Genomic DNA, 26,489 nt, shown 5'->3' on the forward strand with positions numbered 1-26,489 from the left:
TTTCAAGGTAATGTGATTACCCCCGTTTTTTTAAGTAATCTAAGATTACCTTGGATTATTCCAACTTTGCCCTTGTTAACTAATCCTTATATAATAATAATAATAATAATAATAATAATAATCTATCATTATATTAAAGCAACAACTTCTTGGAGCCAATTTCCCTCCAACACAAAACTACGTCGTTTTGCATTACTACATGGAATCCATTTGTATTCAATGATTCTCACATTGTTTAACATATATTTATGAGTTTTGGCAGCCATTATTAAATGATAGATTTCAAATTTGATAATATTTTGTTCATTACCAATAAATATACTAATCGGCGATAGTGTGAATACAGACAGTAATTATCACATTGAAAACCAAACGTCATGTACATATTAAATGTGCAACTGTCCAAAATAAATCAGATCAAATTTAAGTAGGCAATTTTTTTCTTCAATACTTAATACATGGAAAGGTTGCAACCTTTCGTAAGAAACATGAAATATTTTAAATTAAGCTCATCATAACAGCTGCTGTGATATCTATTGGAATCCGAACCGTTTTGCAACCTTTCATAATTCCAAGAAGAATTACGTTGATGAAGATCATATGAAGATACAGTTATCTTCTATATAAACCTTGGTTGCTCTTGAGTACTTTTACAACCCATCTGCACAACTCCATACTTCTTAAAGTCCTGAAAACATCTAAAAAAGCTTTGTTAGGCAATACAAGATGCCTTCTCAGTATGTTTCACTCAAAGATCTTAGTCCTATGCACAGAAATAGAGCAATAAGAGTTAGATTGGTAAGAACATATCAAATACCTGAGTTGAGAGGAGGTCAAACCAGTAAGAGCATGGAATTGTTGCTCCGTGATGTTGAGGTAAAGTATTTTTTTTACCACCCTGATTACAAAATCTGTTTCACAATTTTTTCCCTGAAATATTTTGTATTCTATTCCAGGGAGCATATATTCATGCCAATATCCTTAAGAATGATGTGGCGAAATACAGAGATATATTCTCTGAGGGCAAGTTGTATTCAATTAAGAATTTTCTGGTTGTGACTAACTATTTAACATATAAAACTACTGAACACCCCTTTCTTATAAAGTTCAACTACAAAACTGAGGTGAAACCGATAAAATCTAAGGTTTTCCTAAGCATATGTTTCGCTTAAAGAGTTTTCAATCTTTGAAAGATCCTGCTCAAGTCAATGAAAAGGAGTTGTTCGGTAACTACTATGAATTCTGAAATATTATACTTCTGCCTATCTATTTACAGAACTATTCTTTGTTGTTATGTCTTTAGTGATATATATATGCTCTGTTTTTAAAGATGTAATCGGCAGAGTGGTTGCGATATATGCTCCTCTTGATAAGATCATTGCTGGAAAATCATCTAGACTCATGGACTTCGTTATTGCTGACACTGAGTAAGTATCAACCAATCTATCAATTCATTCTCTAAATCCTTTATTATATTCCTAATTAACTTTTATACAGGCAAAATACTTTAAAATGCACAGTATGGGATGATCATGTTGCTACCATGATTCCTTTCTACAATGCTGATTTGAAAGAACCACTTATAGTTGTTCTCCAGTTGTGTCGTGCTAAAATTGTGAATGGTAAGTATTCACTTTTGTGCTATTTACATTTCAATATCTAAAAAACTATATTTTTGCTTTTAGGTGAAGTGAGGATCACCAGTTCATATGATGCAACAAAATTGCATTGCAATGAGTCTTTTGCTGAATTTCTGGAGTTCAAATCCAAGTAAGTAAACAAAGCCTAACCATTTGAATACTGTTTCTAATTCCAAGGAATCAAATAATGCTCCCCACTTTTTTGTATATACTGAAATTTACTTTGTGCAGGTTAGTGTCTGGTCAAAGTCCTGTTCGCAGTATAAGTACTGCAACAGTATTGTCTCAATCAGAAGGTATTGGTGATTTCACAAGTGGTTCTAAGGTGGTTACAACTATTTCTGATTTGTTAGATCAAAAAGAGGTGAAGTACATTATTTCTTTTTCATTATCTTTTACACCAACAAAATAAATTTCAACCTACAACATACTGACTCATTCTTACATTTCATATGTTTTAGAATGGTGATTACTATGTTCCAGCTGAAATTTTAGGGATTGAAGGTTCTGGTGAATGGTATTACATATCATGTATGTCTCTAGGATGTAACAAAAAACTGGAAGAAGAAAAAAATTGGTTGATTTGTTCTAAATGTAACAACCAATTTCAAGAAGGTACAGTGAGGTACAAGGTAGTACTCAGGGTTCTTGACAGGACTGGAAATGCTCCCTTCGTTTTATGGGATAGGGAAGTTGCCGAAATAGTGGGAATCCCAGCAGCTGTTTTGTTTGAAAAATTCCAGAAGGTACATTACTTTTGAAATTGTATTCCTAGCCTAATGTCTAAGTTACTAAGTCTAAGTAATGTTTTTTTTAGGAGAGTGCCATTCCACCTGAAATAGAGTCACTTATTGGCATGCAAATGATTTTCAAAATATCACTGAAAATGGAAAAACGCAGAGGTCCAACTTCAGCTTTCAATGTTATGCAAGTCTTAAGGGATGAAGAATTAGTTTCTACCTACTGTACAAGTTTTAATGACCAGCCAGAAAAGGACCTAATGTCTATGATGATTGAAGAGGATGATGATGATGAAGAATCAGATTTGGTAGCAAGACAACTATTCTATTTTTCTGTTATTACCTTCCTTTTATTTTAATGCTACTTATTCTTTGCTTGATCTATGTTTAATTCACAGGAAGCTTCAAGGGAGGATGAGGTCAATAGTCCAGGCAATGCAAGGCAGATGAAGAACAACTTTACTGAGTCTGAAGACTGTGATACTGTCAAGAGATGCCTAATGGACCAGTATTCTTCATCAAACAAATTGAAAAAGTCCAAGTTGGCTAGCATCAAACAGGAGAAGTTGTAATCTGCCTTTTAAGACTAGAAGTTCTAGCTTATTTTGAACCAATCATCCTATGGACAATTTGTGATTGAATAGCACATTGTCAGTGCCAGTGCTACTTATTTTAATTTTTTGACTATGGTTTATCCTTTTTGTCACCATCTTAATGGTGAAACACTAAGTTACTGCTTTTGTTTATCCTTTTTGTAACCATCTTAATGGTGAAACACTAAGTTACTGCTTTTTTAAATTAAGTCTTTTCTTTTCACTTAACTATCTATTTTTAGTTTCTATGTGTCTTTTTTTTTTTTTTTGTATTAAACTCTATATGCAGGGAGAAGTGTAAGCCTACATCTACTAAGGAGTACAAGCAAAGGCAGCTAACAAGCAACATTTGGAAAGCAACGTAGTGCCTAAGTAGTGATATTTTATTTAGAATGTATAAGCAAATTTGTAAAACCTTTTTATACAATTTCTGTACAATTTGTAAAAAAAAAATATTGCAATGATAATCTACAAGTTTTAACTCCCTAATTACAGTTATGCAATAACACACCTCAAAGTAATCATATATAACATATCAGATAAGCTTTCAAGCTATCTCAAAAAAAAAATCAACTTTTGGAGGTGCCAAGTTACAAAGTATCAACACTTTGAACTCTGACAAGTTAGGTCCTTTGTTTTCACTTAAGTATCTATTATTAGTTCCTATTTTTTTTTTATTCAACTGTATATGCAAGGAGAAGTGTAAGCCAAATTCTACTAAGGAGTACAAGCAAAGGCAGCTGTCAAGCAACATTGGGATTAGAAACAGTAGTTCCTAAGTATTGCTATTTTATTTACAATGTATAAACAAATCTGTAAAACCTTTTTATACAAGTTATTCAATTATCTACAAGATAAGCTTTCAACCTATCACATAACAAAAAAAAAAAAATCAACTTTTGGAGGTGCCAAGTTACAAAGTATCAACACTTGATCTTATGCAAACATTGACAATTAGAAATAACAAGGTTTGTAGCCAGTCCATTTAATTTAGCCGTACAGAGACTTCAAAATAAATAGACTTCAGAAATAGAGAGCTTCTAAACCTGTTTCAAATTGTCAATTTTTAAGTTTCACAAAAAAAAAAAAATTTTAAATAATTCAGTCCAAAATGAATGTTGTTGCAATACACTGTACAAAATACAAATTACAAATCAATTTCAAAGAATTATTTAGGGCATCACAATTTAGTTCATCATTTGCCAAAATCTACCAGCAAATGTCTGACATACAGATGATACATCTCCAAATCTATCACTGTAAAAAAATTAAATTACTCTAACAGGTTACTCATTTACATGGAAAAAAGGATACCATCATCCTTATTTCAAAATAGGTATAGGGTACTCAAAATTTAAAATATACCAATCACAATGAAATTAACATAGGCCACATGGTTATCCTTTAATCATTTGCACAGATTTTCACATAATAGAAAACAAAATGATTCAAATCCATGTAAAACTACTATAAACTGTAAAAAAAAAATAGTAGTGAACAAGTTTATTACATAACATCATGAGTAGTTGTAATTGTTCATTTCAATGAAAAACTGAATAGTCTTGGTAATAATTACACTCATGCTTATATTAGCCCAATCATTAATGCTGCTGTAATATAAACATCCAGATTTTAACTCATTTCATTTCTGACTACACTACAGTCACAACTCACTTCATTCATGTGTGCTCAAAAACTAAGCTATGAAGAAAATTCTGGGTTCTACAATTATAGGGAGGAAGAGGAAGCAAATAAGCTACAACAAAGGTAAACAAACAACATTCACAAATTTCTGCCTATGAAATTGTAGCTTACCGTTTTTTTGCCTTAAGTTATCTCCTCAACGATTCATCTATGCTACAATTGTCTCTTCAATACTGTCTACATATCTATATATCAACTTTTTCCTCCTGAATTTTAAAAAAATAAAAAATTAGTAAAAACGTATTTATGTGTAGCGAAAACATTTACTAATAACAAATATAGTAACTAATTTCGAAATCTAATAACAAATACATTAACTAATTTCAAAATCTTCAATTTCAAACACAATGAACTGATAAGAATTAGGGTTTAGGGAAGTAGACTTAGCTATACAGTATTTGCCTGTTGCTGCTTGAATAGTTCCGTACATGACATATAATCCGTGCCTCAAGAACCTTTCACTCTAGGTTTACGGTGCAAAAAATGAGATCGGCGAAATCGTAGGACCGTAGTCGAAATTGAAGGTCAAAAACTTCCACAACTTTTAGAACTAATCTATGAATGGATTATGAAGTAGTAGAAGCAAATCGAGTTGACAAAGACTGTGGATTTAGAGGAATAACTACATATTTGAAAACAGAGGGTAGGATTGAAGGGATTCTCTAGGACAGATCGAGCGGTAGTTGTCGCTGAATGTTACCAGCGTAGAAGAACAACCAATTTAGGTGGAGAAGAGGCTGAGATTTCTTTTATATGGCCAAAGATGGGTCGGGTCGTGGGCTGCTGAATGTATGTAATCTTGGGCCTACATTTGTGCACTATATTATTTTTTATGTGGGCCTGAATTTAGTTATAGGTATATGATGAATTTGCATCATATTATCTTTTATATTTTTTTGTTGTTGTTATATCATACACTTGCTTTTAATCTGAATATAAATTCCTAATTACAAATTTGTTGTGTTCCATATTATGTTAACATATATCATATAAATGATAGTTTATATTTATTACGTATACCTTTATTTTTATAAAAATGTTATTATTTTATTTTTGTTCCTTTAAAAAAAAAAGAATATTGTGCATTCTTTTTAAATAAAGAATATTGTTTTATATTCATGTTGTTCGTTAATTGCAGAAAATGATGAAAATACCCTCTTATCAAATGTTTGGAATGATATCTCACCAATTGGTAATAATGCTATCCTGAGAAACAGCAATGGAGTTGGTAATTATTCTACAAATAATACACCAATTAGTGCACTTACTGAAGGTAAATATAACTATCAAACTGTATTACCACATATTTTCAAATTTTTAGTATACAAGTTCGTTATAGTAACATCTCATTAATAATTACTATCCATTTAGTTGTTAAAATTAATGTTTAGTTTATTAGACTAATTTTGGGTTTTTTTTTTTTTTTGCAGTGCATCAAACTGGTTATAGTATACATATGAGTAGGTATAACAACACACAAATCACTACATCAAAGAAATCCAACGAATTTTTATTAAGAGGGTTATCCAATGGCTTAAACACCAATACTAGCTGTGTTTTAAACGGTACATTCTTTTTTTGTATTCTTGGAAATTTAATTAAATGCTAATTTCTTATTTAGATTGACAATTTATTTTTACCAACTTTTCATTATGTTTCCACTAATGTAGATGGCACAATAGTTAGGGAACATACAAAAAACAGGCAACCATTGAAGGATTTATCCACTGGTAAATTTTGTATTTCTTTTTTTTTTTTTTTACAATTCAATTACATTTTACCAATACATTAATTTTTGGTGTTTGACTTTTTTTTTTGTATCCAAAATATAAAAATGGCAGGTCCCATGCAAACACATGAAAATAAAAGGTGCAAAAGACGTGTTAATAATGTCACAGAATGTAATACCATGTCTAGAGATTTGCTTACATCTTCTGAAGAAGAATCTACAAACAAGACAATAGCTATACAAGAACAATTGATTTCTGGTAAGTGTTTCATATCATTCTTAATATGACAAAAGTACAATTCTGTACTAATTATTTGTTCATTATGTAGTTCAATATTCTGATTTTGGAGATGCCGACCACTCATGTCAACATTGTGGAGCATTGTTTTGGTTTGAAGAGAGACTAAACAAAACTGTCACTAGAGGAATTCCTAAATACTCCATGTGTTGCAATAGTGGGAAGATTACTTTGCCAAAATCAAAGTTGCCACCCAAAGGTATATATGAATTGTTTTTTGGACAAGGGGAGAAAACAAAGCAATTCTTGCAAAACATTAGGACGTACAACAATATGTTTTGCTTCACATCTATGGGTGGTAGAATCGACAAGACAGTGAACAAAGGTCGTGGACCACCAATCTTCAGAATGAATGGACAAAATTTCCACTACATGGGTAGTCTACTGCCTGTAGAAGGAAAAGCACCACATTTTGCACAATTATACATATATGATACCAATAATGAGCTTACAAACCGTCTCAAATCTGTCAGGTATTTATATCTTCTTTATTGCATTTCTTTATATTTCTTTATACAAGTAAAGAATATATATTGTTTATATTAACTTCTTGCTTATTTCTATTATCATAGACCGACTGCTGACGAAAATGACATTCATGTGGAAATAGTAAAAGATATTCAAAAAGAGTTGGATCAACATAATGTTTTAGTTCAATCGTTTCGTATGGCAAGGTCTGAGTTACAAAAGAACCCATGTGCTGAAGTCAAGATTAAATTGATTGGCAAGAGAGCTAAAGATGCAAGAACTTACAACTTGCCTCAAGTTTCAGAAGTGGCTGCATTAATTGTTGGGGATCTTGATACCAGTATTGGAGAGTGTGACATCTTGGTTGAAACAAGGACTGGGCAATTACAAAGAATAAGTCAACTAAATCCTACGTACATGCCTCTACAATATCCGCTATTGTTTCCTTATGGGGAAGACGGTTTTAGGGAAGACATCCCATTTTCGGATCATAAAACGAAGACTGATGGTGGACGGCAACGGATTAGTCAAAGAGAATATTTGGCATACCGTATCCATTCACGAAGTACTGAGGTTTCAACTTTGTTGCATTCTAAGAGGTTATTCCAACAGTTTCTTGTGGATGGCTACACAATGGTGGAATCAGCAAGACTAATTTACATTAGGAGCCACCAAAAGAGTTTAAGGTGTGAAACATATAATTGTCTCACAGATGCTTTGACCCATGGAGAAGTTGACCCAAATACCCAAGGAAGACGAATTATTTTACCTTCCAGCTTTACTGGTGGCACTAGGTATATGATTCAAAACTACCAAGATGCAATGGCTATTTGTCGATGGATTGGATATCCGGATTTGTTTATTACATTCACATGCAACCCAAAATGGCCTGAGGTGCAGCGGTTTTTGAAAGATGGTGGTTTAAAGGCTCAAGATCGTCCAGATATTATTTGTAGACTTTTTAAAATTAAATTGGACGCTCTTATTGCTGATTGCCGCAAAAACAAATTGTTTGGATCCGTGTCTGGAGGTGATTTTTTACTTTAACCTTATTGAGAATGTAAATTTAGTTTTAATATTTTCTAACATATTCTAATTTGTTTTTTAAAAATTTCCCTTTCTTAAATATTACAGTGATATATACCATAGAGTTTCAAAAAAGAGGTCTACCGCATGCTCATATTCTTCTGTTTCTAGAGAAAGTAAATGCCGATAATGGGGTTTTGAGATTGGACAACATTATTTCAGCTGAGATACCAGATAGAGAAACTGACTTGGAATACTACAATGTAGTTGAAGAATTCATGATGCATGGTCCTTGCGGTAAAGCCCGGACGACCTCTCCTTGTATGGCTAACGGTAAATGTACTAAACATTTTCCTAAAAAGTTTGTTAGTTGTTCAAGTTTTGATGAGGATGGATATCCAATTTATAGACGACGGGACAATGGTCGTGAAGTGTTAAAAAACGGGATTTCTCTCGATAATAGGTTTGTAGTACCACACAATAAGCAGTTGTTGTTAAAGTATAGGGCCCATATTAATGTGGAGTGGTGCAATCAATCACGATCAATCAAGTACCTGTTCAAATACGTTAATAAGGGCCATGATCGAGTTACAGTAGAATTTTACAATACCAACAATGATCAAGATAGTCCGAAAGTCATTGATGAAATCAATATGTACTATGACTGTAGGTACATATCTCCATGTGAAGCAGCTTGGCGTTTGTTTAGTTTTGATATATAGTTGAGAACACCCTCTGTAGAGAGATTAAGTTTCCACTTGCCAAATCAACAAACAATTCTGTTTTCAGATGATGATCCAGTTGACAATATAGTGAACAGGCCCATAGTGTTACAAAGCATGTTCTTGGAATGGTTTGAGGCTAACAAAACCTATGAGGAAGCTAGAAGTTTGACATATGCTGAGATGCCAACTAAATTTGTATGGAAGAAAGATATTAGAAAATGGCAACCAAGGAAAAGAGGGTTTGCAATTGGTAGAGTATTCTATGTTCCACCGGGCACAGGGGAAGTTTTTTACTTAAGATGTCTCCTAAATAAAGTTTGTGGCCCGACTTCGTATTCTGATATTCTAACAGTTGATGGTAAAGAATACCAATCCTTTAGAGATGCCTGCTACGCTAGAGGCTTAGTGGATGATGACAAAGAGTACATTCAAGCAATTGAAGAAGCAAATCAATGGGCCACCGGTAGTAATTTGAGAAAGCTATTTGTGACTTTGTTGATGTCTAACTCAATGGCAAAACCAGAAGTTGTTTGGGAAGTTGTGTGGAATCATCTGTCTGATGATGCGCAATATAATATTCGACAACAATCCCTAAATTCAGGTATTAATTGTTTTCATTATTTAATGTTTTTTAACACATACTTACAATTTTATTTTTCTATTAGGTAACTAATACATCTAATTATTTTACTAAACAGATTTGATTTTGGATGAAAGGCAGAAAAAAAAAATTATGCACTTTTAGAAATAGAGAAACTGCTCACCACTATGGGTAGAAGTTTGAAAGATTTTCCATCAATGCCATATCCAGATCCTGAGAATATATGTTTAACAACGAACAGATTGGTACAGGAGGAATTATCATATGATCGTGATGCTCTGAAGAAAGAAAATGAAGTTTTAGTTACTCAACTAACAAAAGAACAGCGGTTAATCTATGATGAGGTAATTTCTGATGTACAGAAGAATGCTGGAGGTTTATTTTTTGTATATGGATATGGTGGAACAGGTAAAACGTTTTTGTGGAGAGCACTTTCTTCTGCATTAAGGTCAAATGGTGATATTGTGCTCAATGTAGCGTCAAGTGGAATTGCATCTCTGTTGTTACCAGGAGGAAGAACTGCGCATTCAAGATTTGCCATACCCATATCAATTAACGAAGATTCAACTTGCAACATCAACCAAGGTAGTAGTTTGGCAGAGTTGATTGTGCAAACTAAGTTGATAATATGGGATGAAGCTCCAATGATGCATAAATTCTGCTTTGAAGCTCTTGATAGGACAATGAGGGATTTGTTGCGTTTCAAAAATGCTAATAGTTATGATATGACCTTTGGAGGTAAAACGGTGGTTTTTGGTGGAGATTTTAGACAAATTTTGCCTGTAATACCAAAGGGCACGAGACAAGATATTGTTGGGGCAAGTATAAATTCTTCATATCTTTGGAGGAGCTGTAAGGTTTTTAGGTTAACCAAGAATCTACGACTTAGGGGCTTACAATCAAACACTGAACTACAAGAGATTGAAGAATTTGCAAAGTGGATTGCTAATATTGGGGATGGAGATATTGGTATTTCAAGCGAAGGTGATTGGGACATTACTATTCCGGATCAATTTTTAGTAAAACATAATGATGATCCTATTGGTACAATTGTTGATACAACATTCCCTGGGTTTCGTAATGGCAACCATGATCTTACCTGTCTCAAGAATAGTGCTATTTTGGCTCCAACTTTGGATGTCGTTGATCAAATCAATGAATATATGAATGAGCAAAATAGAGGTGAAGGTAGGACATATTTGAGCTGTGATTCTATATGTAAGTCTGATTCCAATGCAGATATGTTGTCCGATTTGCACACTCCGGAATTTTTGAATGGCTTGCGATGTTCAGGTGCCCCAAATCATGCACTAGCTCTAAAAGTGGGATCACCAGTTATGCTCTTGAGAAATATTGATCACTCATTAGGACTTTGCAATGGTACAAGGCTTATTCTTACAAGGTTGGCGGATCATGTATTGGAAGCAAAAATTTTGTGCGAAACACATGCTGGAACAAAGGTCTTAATACCAAGAATGTCGTTAACACCTTCAGATCCAAGATTGCCATTTAAGTTCCAAAGAAAGCAATTTCCTTTGATGTTATCATATGCCATGACAATTAATAAAAGCCAAGGTCAAACACTAACAAACGTTGGTTTGTTCTTGAAAAGACCGGTTTTTAATCATGGGCAAATGTATGTAGCACTGTCAAGAGTTAGTAATCCCCAGGGATTAAAAATTCTTATTTGTAGCGAAAAGGAGAATACTGTAAATACGACTAAAAATGTCGTATACAAAGAAGTTTTCAGTAATGTGTAATACAATTTTAATGTTTGTATTTACTAATTTTCTATTTTTTTTTAAATTCACAAGTTATTATTATCTATATTTGGATGTTGTAGATAGCATCAACGATTATATGAATGATAAGAATAATGCAGAGGGTAGGACATATTTCACATGTTATTCAGTTTGCAAATATGATGCAACTGGAGGTTTGTTAAATTCTTTACGTTGTTTTGGAGTACCGAATCATTCTTTGACTATAAAAGTTGGGTCACATGTCATGCTTTTGAGAAATATTGATCATCTTACAAGGTTGGATGATCATGTTTTCGAAGCTCAAATAATGTGTCGAACCAATGCAGGAATAATGTTTTTAATTCCTTGATTGTCGTTAACACTTTCTGATTCAAAATTTCCTATCAAGTTTTAAAGAAAACAATTTTCGTTGATGTTATCATATGCCATGGTAATACATAAAAGTCAAGGACAAACACTTTCACATGTGGGTTGGCTTTTGAGAAAGCCGATCTTTAATCATGGTTCAAATGTCTGTAGCAGTCTCAATAGTAAATAGTCGTAGGGGATTACAAATTTTGATATACGAGGACAATTTACCATTTTAATTACAACTAAAAATGTCGTTTACAAACAAGTCTTCAATAATCTCTAATACAATTGAAATTGTAATCGTTTTTCATTCATTATTTATACTATTATACTCTTTTTTTAAACTACTTTTAATCTTTAGAATATATTAAATGTCCGTGCATCGCACGGGTGCAACTACTAGTATAATAATAATAATAATAATAACACAATAACATATATAAAATAAATATATGTTTATATAATCAAATATACATGAGTGTATATTTATATATTTATTTTTTTTAATATTAAGCATCAATACATTCATATATATAAATAAATAAAAATACACACAAATAAATAAATAAATAAATATATATATATATATATATATATATATATATATGGACATTATACTAAATTGTCCCATATAACCTAAAATATAACCTTTAACCAAACAAAGTAATATTATATTCCACAATCCAAACCAAACACATCAGGTAATCTTACATTCCCAAAATCTCACATTACCTTCCTGGAGGTAATCCTATTACCTGGGGTAATCCAAGATTCCGTGAACCAAACGCCCCCTAATTGTAATAGGTATAATAAAAACATTGTTAACTGTAATAGGTAGCCAAAGGCCTTGTGGTCAAGCGGCACCTAGTGTACACTCCCATGTGGAAGGGAGTAGGTTTGAGCCTCAGTGGAGTCATTTGTTGACTCTTTGTGCTTCAATAGGGTATTCTATTTATAATATGAATGTGTTTTGGATCATGATTTACACAATCCTAGACTAGGATTCAATACACATAATTTGACTTTATAAGTTACAAGATTCATGTTCATAATACACACACATAAACATGTGTTTATGTGTCCTCAGCTATATAATTATGTGCATTATGAATATGAATTATGTATTTTATGAAGTCAAATTCTGTATATTGAATCAGGGTTCACATTGCACTGTAGACCTTGATCCACGATATAAATTGTTTAATTTACAATGTAAGATGGACCTTGGTCTATACTATAGCAATTTGAGGTTTTAGATTTTGGCTTTTAACTTCTCATTTGGGCCCATTTTCGTTCTTGAATCTTGACCCTTCCCTTCAGCCCAAAGCAAAGCCTCCACTCACTAGCCCGTTAGTCCCATTGGACCATTCTTTGTGATTTAAGCTAGACTACTTTTTTTTTTTTTTTTTTTTTTTTTTGAGAAAATTTAAGTTAGACAGCTAGATGTGTTACAGGTTGTTATGCCGTGGACCCAGGTCCACCTTGCAAGGTGGACCTGTGGACCTGGGTCTACATTCACATACACTATACTCTACATTCACAATTTGTAAACTCTACATTCACACATTACAGGATTATATGTTTAGTAACTATACTCTACATTCACAATTTGTAAACTCCACATTCACACATTCAAAACGTACTCTATATTCACAAGTCTTATACTCCACATTCACACATTACAGGGTTACAAGTTGCTAGAACTTCTTTAACTCTATTACAGATTCATACATGCATAACTCTACATTCACGATTTCTATACTGTACATTCACAATTTGAAATCTCCACATTCACACATTTCTGGGCAACTCTACATTCACACAATCATAAATCTACATTCACGATTTCTATACTGTACATTCACACTTTGAAACCTCTACATTCACACATTTTTGGACAACTCTATATTCAACAATATGTTTACTAAAAACAAAAAAAAAAAGACAAAAACGACGTAGTTTTGGACCTAGGTCCACCTCAAGGTGGATCTAGGTACACAGCATAATTTGCCATGTGTTACATAGATATTACGTAGAAGTTTTTTATTTTTATTTTTGTTTTTTGAAACAAACAGAAGCTTATATAAATTCAAAAAACAAAAAATCACTATTGAATAACTATAATTAGGGGCAACGAGTTTGTTGATTTATATTTTAAACGAGTCACAGTTATACAATGAACCAATGATGATTGTTTGTAAAGAAGATTTTAGCTACAAATTAATTGCGGAAATGTCCATTGAAACAGGTAGTTGAGTGAGCGAAACATGATTACCGTACTTAAAGGTTATGAGTTTAATTTTTGTCAACACTCTCGTTCAAATATAGTTTACAGGCTATTATATAGAAGTGAAGTTTGCCGTGCACATTTTCATTATTGCGGGATTTCCTCGTCAAAAGAAGAAGAAGAGAAACACAACTTTACCTCATTATCCTAGTCTAAGGTATGCCTTTGTGATCCGCTTTCAGTTACTAATTATTGGCCGGCCGAGTTAGGCGCCCAACTCAACTTATGCAGTTACGCTAGACTAATCCTAAGTCTTTAGAACTCTTGCTCAAAAACATTGAAGGAGATAAATCGTGAGTCACTCAATCAATCATCAATTTCTACCTGTTTATCTATAACAATGTCACTATATCTTAATTATTTTATTTATAGTAGTTGATATTTTTATTGTTTTTCTATGTCGTAAAATTTTTTCAAATTATTGGGCCTTTGAGTAGGAAAATGGCCTTTCATTTTAATTTGACCATTTAGGTGGCATGTCTTTATTTATTTTTATTTGATATTTAACTTTCTCAACTTATGCTAGATTAATTCTAAGTCTTTAGAGCCCAAAGTCCAAAGATATTGGAAGAGGTAAATTGCGAATCGTTTAATCAATCATCAACTTCTACCCGTTTATTTATAAGAATGTCACTATATTAATTATTTTATTTATAATAGTTGATATTTTTATTATTTTTTAGTGTTGTAAAGTTTTCAAAAATTTCAAATTAGTGGGCTTTTGAGTAAGATAATGGCCTTTCATTTTGACCACTCAGATGACATGTAGTGACTCACCTATATGGGTCATGAGATCAAACCTCAGTGGAGGCGAATTGACTTTTTGTGCTTCAATATGTTGAGAAAATATAGATGGACATACTACAATGTAATATGATCAGTTGTATTAAAAAAAAAAATTAAATCTCCAAAATCCTTGTCCAAAAATATTGAAAGAGGTAAACCGCGAACCACTCAATCAATCATCAGTTTCTACCTGTCTCTATACTCCGCATACAAAAAATTTTCATCACATACATTTGATAATTTTGTTTGGATTTTGAGTCTCTGAAGCATTGGGAAGCATGTTGTTTCTTTATACTACTTTCAATCATCGTTGTACTTGTACGGCTTACACGGTAAACACAACTTTTTTCATTTCTTCCTTTCAGTACAAATAATTGAAGAGCATACGACTTGCGAAACACAAAGAGTGAACTTTAAAATGCCAATTTTTCGTTTCTTCCTTTCCATTACATAATTTAAATGTGTATTTATTGAATCCTGTATTTCTTAATTTGGTTCCTTTTAGTATGATGACTATTATTATGGTTTTTTTTTTCCTTTGATACGAAATTACAAACTAAGAATAACACTCCGTATGTATATTGCATTGAGGTTCACATATGTATCTCACAAACTCATTCGATGAGATTAATCAAAACGAGTTTGAATTATATTACATCCCAAAATTGATATTGTTTAATTGTATTGTTTATCTAAACTTTATACTTAGGGTCCATTTGAAAACCCAGAAAATGACTATTAACGAATAATGAAGTCAACGAAAAACACTCATTCTGATCAAAGAAAAAATGACACATTTTGACAAAAAATATCTTCAAATTTTTTTTACTTGAAGACATTTTCAGAATTCTTATATCATGCTCAATTCCCTTTTCTATTCTCTTGAGTGGTGTCAAATGAGCAGACTAATGATATTTGTATTTTGTATATTTATACAATACTTGTTCTGTTTCTGTAACTCTTCCAATATATTGAATCCTACGTACTACTGATCGAATAAGGTAATATTATACGGACTATTAAATATAACTTCTTTTTTTTTTTTTTTACTCTTTACGAACTTAATATACTTTGATTCATTTAAAAAGATAATATTATTTTTTAACATTTAAAAATACACATATCATTTTTATTCAAGAATATCATCCGTAAAATGTTACCCATAAGATTAATTTAAGTAGTAAACTACCTGACCTAATGTCATTATTCTAGCAGTATGGTGGGGTTTGACTCCCATCAACTTTCTAACAACATCTTAAAGTTAGGGCTCTCTAACAATAGAAACTGATTAGGAGACTGTTTGGCGACTCGCGATTGATTTCCTCTAATAATTTTTTTGAGAAGATTTCCTCTAATAATTTTTAAACAAAGGTTTTGAAAGATTAGAATTAATCTAACATGAGCTGAAAAATCTAAAATTATAAAAAAAAAAAATTGTTGATTGGGACGTTGCAAAGGGTAATTATTCTCCGCTGAGAGGCCTTAATTATGTCCCTCACATATGGGAACTACTTCTTTGTGATTGGAGGGCTGTACAATTGTACACTTCATTCTCTTTGTGCCCTTTCCTTTTCATCACGTGAATCCAAATCGCAATTCCTTCAATCAAATTCACATCAAATGATGAAAACAACTCTTGTCCCCGGCAACACTCTTTTCCATAATAATAAGGAGGGTAAAATGTCAAACACACTGTCAAATTATTAATGAAGGTTCCGGATAAGGTGAAGAACTATTATTAGAGGAAGACCCTGTGAACTAATTTAGATAATTCATTTGGACTGATCTAATGGCTATGAATGCAACTGCACAACAAAGTGGGCAAGATGCACAATATTCACACTATGAATGCATAACAAACTGAGACCGAATGCAAAGCAAACTGAGAATGAATGCACAACAAAATGAGTACGAATGCACAACAAAATGAGTACGAATGCACAACAAAATGAGCACGAAAAGTTAAATTTGTTGCATATAATTAATCACGACCATATTTGATATTTTCTGTGCTAATAAAGCTATAAATTGTATAGAATACTTTAAATGTTGTACTTGTTATTATACAAAATTATGTTTATTGTATTTTTTTTGGACATAATTACTCTCATACAATTATTTTTTTTGAAAACCAACCGATAAACGGTATATTATATCAAAGCTGAAATAGAGTCTCATACAATTATAATCATACAATTACTATTTAATTAATTCTAACAACATAGATGACAAAATACATTAAAAAAAATATAATGTACCTTTATAATTATCATATATAATACATGTAAAGACCATAAATTAATGTTGTTAAAAAAATGATTTTGCATGATGCTTGTAACTTTAAGATTCTTTAATTATCAATTTTCAGTATAAATATAATTTTCTCAATATAAATAAAAATATTATGATAATAATTATTTTGGTCTTTATTCATTTATTAACATTGGACACTTTCGTCAATCGTCATTGCCCCATACAAAAACTAAGTAAAAAAAAAAGAGTAGTTGAGAATTCGTTTTCCTAAACTGAAACAGAATTATTTACAAATAAATTAAAATTCTCTTCAATAATAATAATAATATTCAGGAAGGCAAACATGTTTGAAGATACGAATCCTCCGAGAGAAGTTCAAGATACTCATCATATACCTTCTCCAGCAAAGCGTCATCCGGGTCGGGGAGTAAATAATTGGCCGAGAGATCGCAGCCGTCCATAAAATCATTAAACAAATCGTCTCCCACCTCGTACATGTTCCATGGAACAAACGACGTCCCTTCTACTGTGTTATTATTATTATTATTACTAGCTATTGATCCGTGCGATGCGCTGACCACTGCCAGATTATCAGAGCTGTAGTTTCTTGCTAACCCGGTCGAGACTCGGACCGGTCTCGGTGCATATACCTTGATCATCTTCGGTCGATCTTTGACTCCGTTTTCGACGTCCGGTTTACTCACGTGCCTGTGCTTTTTTTTCTTCTCATCCCTTCCGGTTTTGTCCGGTTTGGCTGTATTCTTGTTCTTGGGGATTGCTCTGGAAGTTCTAGCCGGTTTGGGTTGGATCCCTTCACTCTTGAGCTTCTTGAGGAGGTGAGTGTTCCAGTAGTTCTTGATCTCGTTATCGGTCCGACCGGGCAACCGACCGGCAATGAGCGACCACCGGTTCCCGAGAAGGGAGTGGAGCCGTACTATGAGATCATCTTCTTCAGGGGCGAAGTTTCCTCTCTTGATCCCTGGCCTCAAGTAATTCATCCATCTCAGCCTGCAACTCTTCCCACATCTAAGCAACCCTATATATATTATTTCATCAATATATAATATATAAAAATAATAAATATATGCACAAGACATAGCTCAGGGGTCAAAAGTTTGAGTGTAAGCGTGTAGTGCCTTGCCTAGGCCTAAGATCAAATCTCTAGCGGAGGATGAGACTCCTGAGAGAAAACACAACACTCAGATCACTGTCTTACTAAGACACATCCCGCACTTTTCAGTGATACAGTGATTTGAGTGTTTGCTTATTTTTCATAATCTTACCCTTTACAGGGTTTGAACACGGGCATTTACTGGTAACACTCAGATTTTCGCTACTGAGATATGCCCGGGGCGAAATCAACAATAAAAAATATACCAGCATTCTTGGGCAGAGATCTCCAGTGACCTTCACCATGCTGTTGAATGTAAGTGGTGAGCAATGAGTCTTCTTTAGTAGACCAAGGCCCTTTCTTCAACCCATCTTTAGAACAACATGGAGCTCTTCCCATTTCTGATATATTCAATTCCTTTCTTTTTCTTCTTTCTTTCTTGTAGGGAGAGAAATGAAACACTCTAATTGCACACCCGAGAAAGATAGGGAGTGAGGGGAATATAAGTAATGAGTAAATTAAAGCTGCTGTACGTAGGTGGTGAACCACTGGTCCATTAAGTTGATTGGCCCGGACAGCATTGTATATGTTGGGACAAAATAAGGACAATCTTTTAAATCACCAACAAATGACAAAGGCTTTTTTTATTATGTTTTTCGCCTAGGCTTAGTCGGCGCCTAGGAGTCTAGGCAGTCAGCGCTTAGGCAGCCTAGCTAATCGGCTGGCTAGCTACCTAGACCACCGACTATGGTGATACGGTAGGTGGACAGTCAGCACCTAGCGCATAAGTGCCGATTAATCGGTGTCTAGGTAAAATTTTTACAGCACTGTTAAAAATATCTTGTTGTTGTGATCTTTTAATGACAATCATATTAATATTTTTTTCATTATGCCATCTCAATAATTGTGATATGAACTTATAATTGTGACTTAATAATTGTTTTTGGATGATTTTAATATTATTATGTGTCAAAATTAAAATGCGTTATAATCAAACCAAAACAGTCTATATAATATTATAATTAAACTTTAAATTTTGTACTATCAATGATGACAACAAGTACAGAATCTATAGTTCTATACACAACGTAAGAAAGTATGAAAAGACGTTATAAATATATGAATTCTAAACTAACAGATGTTAATTGAGGTTGTCACATGTTTAAAACACATTAGTATAGCAATGGGTTTTATAATTTAAAACTAACGACGCCAATGGCGGAGCTACAGTTAGAGTAACTGCCAGCTGCCCCTTCTCCACCCTGCCCACACCTCTCTCTCTCTATATATATATATATAGAAATCTGTTCAAATGTGACCGCGACTTTCCGTGCAGTTCACACCACTCAATGTTAGAAAGTGCACCACTCAATGTTAGAAAACGCACCACAATGAAATACACAAAAACACCAAAAAGCACACCACACCCCCAAAATAATGCACCATAACTCCTCAACCCCTACTAACACTGTGTGGTGTATATTTGCATACCTAGTGGTGTATTTTTTGGTGATGCGTACCTAATGATGCATATTTGTGTGATGCATTTTATAACATTGAGTGGTGTATATTTGTATACATAATGGTGCGGCCGCACTGACCGCACATTAAGGGCTTATGACCCTATATATATGTGGGTGTGTGTGTGTACACACACACACACACACACATATATATATAGCATTAACTTATATATAAAATCTATATTTATGTATAAATTATTAAATGTTTGAGTAGTTTAGTTGTTTGAAACTTTAAACATAACATTGAATAGCTTATGACCTCATGTTATTGGCTTGAATCTCATTGGCAACACTTGCTGGTTTACTTTTTATGAATCATTTAATTAATGTAGTATACAAGGTTATGTTTTTAGCTTTTCTCTTTTATTTTACCACTTTCATCCCACCTTCGCAACACAAATTAAATGTTCTTTTAGTCTACTTTTTATGAATCATTTAATTAATGTAGTATATACGTTTATATTATACTTCATCCTATTCGAATTAATTTAGAAAAATTTAAAGTTCATCTAACTATAAGAAATTAAAATTTAAAAATATTTATAAATATAGTGTCTTTTCTATTCAAATTATTTTTATCTAATTGATTATGTTTCATATTTTGCCATAAATATGTTTATATCATTTCAAAGTGTTTTAAAATTTAACATTAATATTGGTATTTCATTTCAAAGTGTTTTAAAATTTAACATTTTTACCCTACTCAAGTATATTTTTGACTGTATTAAAAAAGAGTATATTTTTTACTCTGCCCCTAACTATCATATAGTCTATCAAAAGTATTCTATTGTAATATATAATGTATTTTGTTATTAACATTTCTAATGCCATTTAAATTTCGTCTCTGATGGTTTTGTGACCCCTGGGTGGTCACTCGGCGGGCCAACACAACCGATTAAATCATAAGTAAAATGTAAAAAAGTGGAAAAAATAGACAAGACACAAGAATTTTGACGTGGAAACCGAAAGGTAAAAACCACAGGTCTTTTTGGGCGGTGCCAAGCCAAAATTTCATTATTTTTGTAGGGTATTTATACATGTAGTATTGTGTTTTCTAGTCTAGTCTAGTCTAAATAAATGTGGATCATTGCTCTTCTCAGACTTTTCTCCCGGTGGTAGACTTTGAGTAGTGAGAAGGATAATTAATAGTGAATTTATTAGGATTTATGGAAAATAATCGGTGGGTTATAATAGGATTAATGGCTGATGAATGTGACTAATGGGAAATAATTGAGTAATTAATGGTGAATAATTATGTAATTATTAGGGGATTATGAAAGGGTGTTTGGGAATCGAAAGGTCACGTCCTGAGTGTTGACTGCCGAGTCCGAGTGTTACGCCCGACTGCTTATTATAGGTGGTATCGATCGGGTACTCATTTTGGATATCTATCAGTCTCCTCAGATAATTTTCTGGATCCGCGCGTAAACCACGCATCAATATGTCACAAAAGTTTGTTGGGAAGGCTACAATTCAAAAATAGTGATAAAGTGTTTACGTTGGTAAGTATGGTGCTTATCATTCGGGTATTTTTGATACGTCAGAAAATGGACATGATAAATTGATGTTGGGATTCTAATGCTTGAATTTACACCAACATATATCATTTTTTGATTATGAGAAATTGAGTTTTTTTTTTTAATTTACCTCTTAATGTTCACTCTTTAGATCATAATAAAATTTTGTATAGTCGTTAGTCTTTCACTGAACATGTGTATTATAAAAGAAAAAAAAAAACAAGAAATTATACTTTAATTTTAGTACTTGAGCTATAGGGTAAGTGTATTTTTCATTCCCAATTAACATAGAGTTACAATTAGTCACCAATGTGTCTTATTTAATCCTTATTTTGATGGATGTTATTTTAGACGGAATCCTAAAACAGTAATATAAAAATAACAAGTATTTTTAGTCTAATTTTCATTCATATTGGTCGTAACTCGAATGAGAAATTACTATTAACTATTCATCATCTATCAAGGGATTGTCACTGTACGCACCATTTTTGCAAACGAGTGCATCTAGACAAGTTACTCTTTGTGCTTGTTATTTTTATTTTCCTGGAAATAATATTATTTTTTTGAATAAAATAATGGTTCAAGAATCACGAGAAAGCTAAGGCAAATAAAAAAGTAAGAATGTACGATGAATTACGTAGAAAATGGGAAAAGCTAATATCTTGAAGTCTAAGTTGCATGATTGTTATTCTTTTTGGAAATACTGTAGCAAGAAGCCATTATTTCTATATGAAATTCAATTCAGTGTTTTTGAAAATTGATCAAATAATTCAAATTTTGGTTTTACTTTTTGACTAAATAATAATCCACATATTAAATGTGTGGTTTGTTTGTATAATTTAGGTTAATTAATTTCGTTCCTACTTATAAGGAGCATTTCACAGCCCATGTGAAACCTATTTTTTTGGTACACAGCCCATGTGAAAACTATGAATGTTATTATATTATAAGCTATTTATCCATAAACAGTTTACCAGAATGGTGTCCAGCTTTTATATGTAAATAAAGAAAATTATAAAATTAGACTTAATAGGGTATGAAACCAGAAACAGTTTACCAGAATGGTGTCCAGCTTATATATGTTAAAAGTAAAAAAATTACTGTATAAAATTATATCAGACTTAATAGCGTATTAATCACATGCAAACTCACGCTTTTAATTGTACATGGTCGCACCCTCTCCACTGTTATTAGAGCAAAATTTTAAGGTGATCAATTGAACCATCTGAGGTAACCCGCTAAGTGCGAAGCCCATCATTCATTACTAATAAAACCTTTCCTAATTAATCTCAACTCTTAATTTTTGTACGACTGTGACATAGGTCATACTTTGCAAGTGTAATTTGCATTAATTATCATCGTATCATGGGACCCATTTTCATTTTAATAGGTAAATATATTACTATTTATATAAATTTACATTAAATTGTTATTTAATTGTTTTAAAATTTATATTCTGTTTAAAATTTATTTTTGTTGTTTTGAAAATAAGTTTACGTAATTTAATATTTATTTTTGTTAGTTTTCTTAATTACATAAAATAATTTATGCCAAAGACCTTGTGGTCTAGTGGCATTCGATGTCATGGTTAACACTTTCATATGGATGATGGATGATGGAAGTGAGTTCGAGCCTCAGTGGAGGAGGCAACTGTTGACTCTTTGTGCTTCATAGCTTGAGAAAGTAGCTCTCATATGAGAATGAGACCAAAATGATGAATATCCAAGTGTAATTATTATTAACTATTTTATCATCTTGATATGAGAATGAGACCAAAATGATGAATTTGTCAAAATGTTAGAAAATCCATCATTTACCAAACATCCCCCAAGTCCAAGTGTAATTATTATTAACTATTTTATCATCTTGATATGAGAATGAGACCAAAATGATGAATTTGTCAAAATGTTAGAAAATTCATCATTTATCAAACATGCCCCAAGTCCAAGTGTAATTATTATTAACTATTGAGTATTGTCTTGTTCCGCGGCAACTTATACAGCTGTAGACTTTATGAGTTAGAATAATGTATATTATGCTTTAGAATAATGTACATTTTGAGTTATAAAAATGTATACTATGAGTTATAAAAATGTATGTATCAGTGGGTTGAGTGAAAAAAAATGCTCGAAACAATGTCGTTTTTGGACCGTGGTCCACATAGCTGGGTGTCATTACTGCTGTCGTCATTACTTATGTGGACTGTATTATTGGTTAAAATTATTATTATTGTTTCTTCCCAAAATGTTGAATCCCAACCCCAATGGCCCCCTCCCCGACAGAGCATATGGGATGATGTAAATCATGGTAAGTCAGCTGAACACAGATGTTAGACCTTTGTTTGTGCACAAGGAGTCACTCACTTTGAAAGGTTATTCCACATGCACTACCACTGGTGAAACTCGATCTCTGATCTTTCTTCCAAAATTATTACTATTGTTGTTGCTGATGTTGTGCTTATATAGTTATATTGACCGCTTTATTGGCCAGGTACTAATTATTTCGATCATTTAGCTGTTGCTGATGTTGTGCTTATTGACCGCATTATTGGCCTGGTACAAATTATTTAGATCATTTAGCAGACCACGTGAAACCTATGAATATTATTTAATTTATATAAGCTAATTTAAATGAAATGGGTGACAAGAACGTATATATACAATAGTATTCATTGTACTCGTTCATTTTCTTCACAAGAAGTCAAGAAAATATTATAGTTCAAAAAATTAAGCTGGTTTGCCGCGTGCACGTTTTAAACTTGTAGAAGACTAGTAGTAAATTGTATCATTCTTTTCATACCTGACCTTTTATTTTATTTTATTTTTATCAATGAGTATCGTAAGTATATATAGGGGTGGATCCAAATGGGACAATGAGAGCAGTCGCTCTCCCTATTACTAAATGTTTAAGTAGCTTATTAGTTGGTTGTTACTTAAAAATTTTGATACTATGTGTCTTGGTATTTCACCCCACCAATAGAATACCCTTTAATTTAACTTTTCTCCTTACCCTTTACAAAGGGGAGAAGAATATATTTGTAATTCTTCAAAAATTGATATTTTGTCATAGACATTTTAAAATTTATTTAAATTTCGCCCCACCAAAATAAAATTCTAGATCTATCCATAAATATTAGCCATAGATTATCATGCACCCACCACATCCATGTGTTGGGCATGGAGGAACAATCAATATATATGTAGACAAGTAATGGGAAGAATAGAATGCTGGGGAAAACATAAAATCTTGCCCAGAAAAAAAAAATGCAGGGATGATGAATTCTGGGAAATAAATGATTGGAAAGATGAGAACAATTATGTTTGTATTAGAGTTCACAAAATATAACTGTAGGAATACAAGAGTATATACAAGAGAATCATAAGTAAACTAGGACTGAGAATCATAAGTAAACTAGGACTGAGACTTATAGTATGACTCTATTATGTAGAGTCCTAATACTCCCCCTCAAGCGGATGGTACGGAAGTAACCTGTAGCTTGTCACGTAAGAAGCAGAACCGGGGACCTGCGAGTGACTTGGTGAAAATATCAGCTAGCTGATCCTTAGTAGAAATAAAGTGCACCTGAATGTCTCCTGCAGCCACTCTGTCTCTCACAAAGTGATAATCAATTTCGACATGCTTTGTGCGAGCATGAAAAATAGGATTAGCACACATATAAGTAGCTCCAAGATTGTCACACCAAAGTTTGGGCACTGGAAGAGGTGAAATTCCTATTTCTCGCAGCAAAGAGAGGATCCACAGAACTTCAGCACATACATCTGCAAGAGCCTTGTACTCTGCTTCAGTAGAAGATCGAGCAACAGTCCTTTGTTTCTTGCATACCCAGGACACTAGATTGGTTCCAAGAAACACAGCATGCCCACTAGTAGACTTTCTATCCGTAGGACAACCAGCCCAGTCAGAATCCGAGAATGCATGAAGCTCACCTGAACTTGACTTTCTCAATCGCAGACCCAAAGACATAGTACCTTTAACATACCTTAACACACGTTTCAGTTGTTCCCAATGTGCAGTGGTTGGAGCATGCATGTGCTGACAAAGCAGATTAACTGCAAAGGATAAATCTGGTCTCGTGATAGTTAGGTACTGTAGTGCACCTGCAATGCTCCGGTATTGCGTGGGATCATCATATGGATCTGTACAGGTAGATATTGTCTTTGAAGTCGTAGTAGGTGTAGACACAGGTTTGCAGTCTGTCATACCAGCTCGTTTAAGTATGTCAGTCATATACCTGCGCTGAGAAAGCAACACTCCATCTGCACACTTGACTGTTTCAATCCCAAGGAAAAACCCAGGCTCACCAAGATCTCTAATCTTGAAAGTACTAGAGAGCTTGGAGAGCAAAGCCTCCAATGCACCATGCTCATTGCTCATAACAAGAATATCATCCACATAAACAAGCAGGTAAACAGTAGCCGATCCACGAGAATAATAAAATAACGAAACATCAGTTTTAGAGGCATTAAAACCAGCAGATAACAGAAAAGTGTGCAAACGAGTGAACCAAGCCCGGGGAGCCTGCTTCAAACCATACAGGGAGCGTTTCAACAAGCAAACATGATCAGGGTGCTGAGAATCAACATACCCCGGAGGCTGACGCATGTAAACAGTTTCTGTAAGATTACCATTAAGGAATGCATTATGCACATCCAATTGCCTGACTAGCCAACCAGAAGAAAGAGCAAGAGAGAGCAACAACCTGACTGTAGTAGGTTTAACCACCGGGCTGAAAGTGTCAAAGAAATCTTGACCCGGGACCTGATTAAACCCTTTAGCCACGAGCCTGGCCTTGTAGCGCTCAACAGATCCATCAGCCTTCCTTTTCGTGCGAAACACCCACTTGCAGCCAATAATATTCATAGACGCAGTGGGAGGAACCAAGCACCATGTCTGATTCTGCAACAAGGCATTGAACTCCTGATCCATTGCCTCCCTCCATTCAGAGTGTTTGACTGCCTGAGTATAACAAGTAGAATCAACAGAGGAAACTTGCACAGTCAAACCCGCAACCGGAGCCACAGACCGACTCCTAGTGGCCATGGAGTGAGACCTCTCCGTGGGACGCACAGTACGACCCCGTGGCCGACCACGAGGCCTCTTCTGAGCCACATCAGCAGGAGGCGAGGGAGCTACCACAGATGGATCAGCCACAGGATGAAAAACAGATTCAGCCCAAGGTCGTGCAATAGATTCTGATGGAGCCTGCAAAACAGACTTAGCACCAAAAGGAAACACAGCTTCATCAAACCGCACATGACGGCACACAAAAACTTTATTAGTACGCAGGTCCATGCACCTATAACCCCGAAACGAATCAGGATAGCCCAGAAAGACACATGGAGAAGACCTGTAA

General features: G+C 33.5%; 3 protein-coding genes and 1 pseudogene across 3 annotated transcripts; 2 read left to right on the forward strand and 2 right to left on the reverse strand.

Moving 5' to 3' along the window:
- Positions 1 to 726: 726 nt before the first annotated feature.
- On the forward strand, positions 727 to 3,338 carry LOC116033321. Its single transcript, XM_031276074.1, has 11 exons — positions 727 to 876; positions 957 to 1,023; positions 1,277 to 1,427; positions 1,498 to 1,622; positions 1,686 to 1,770; positions 1,872 to 2,004; positions 2,102 to 2,171; positions 2,256 to 2,386; positions 2,458 to 2,688; positions 2,779 to 2,948; positions 3,263 to 3,338. The coding sequence occupies exons 1-11, from the start codon at positions 727 to 729 to the stop codon at positions 3,336 to 3,338; spliced, it is 1,389 nt and encodes a 462-aa protein (XP_031131934.1).
- A 1,900-nt stretch (positions 3,339 to 5,238) lies between these two features.
- LOC116033322 lies at positions 5,239 to 11,284 on the forward strand (annotated as a pseudogene).
- Positions 11,285 to 17,141: 5,857 nt separating this feature from the next.
- On the reverse strand, positions 17,142 to 18,503 carry LOC116032725 (transcription factor MYB3-like). Its single transcript, XM_031275428.1, has 2 exons — positions 18,342 to 18,503; positions 17,142 to 18,000 (listed from the first exon to the last, which is right to left on the reverse strand). Exons 1-2 carry the CDS (start codon positions 18,472 to 18,474, stop codon positions 17,294 to 17,296), a joined length of 840 nt encoding a protein of 279 aa, XP_031131288.1. The 5' UTR covers positions 18,475 to 18,503; the 3' UTR covers positions 17,142 to 17,293.
- A 6,146-nt stretch (positions 18,504 to 24,649) lies between these two features.
- Positions 24,650 to 26,062, reverse strand: LOC116031529 (uncharacterized mitochondrial protein AtMg00810-like; the record flags this gene model as incomplete). Its single annotated transcript, XM_031273755.1, has 2 exons — positions 25,858 to 26,062; positions 24,650 to 25,587 (listed from the first exon to the last, which is right to left on the reverse strand). Coding segments are annotated over exons 1-2 (1,143 nt in total), but the record flags the coding sequence as incomplete, so codon positions are not given.
- Between the last annotated feature and the right edge of the window lie 427 nt (positions 26,063 to 26,489).

This window comes from Ipomoea triloba, chromosome 10 (genome assembly GCF_003576645.1).
Source record: "Ipomoea triloba cultivar NCNSP0323 chromosome 10, ASM357664v1".
Taxonomy (NCBI): Eukaryota; Viridiplantae; Streptophyta; class Magnoliopsida; order Solanales; family Convolvulaceae; genus Ipomoea; species Ipomoea triloba.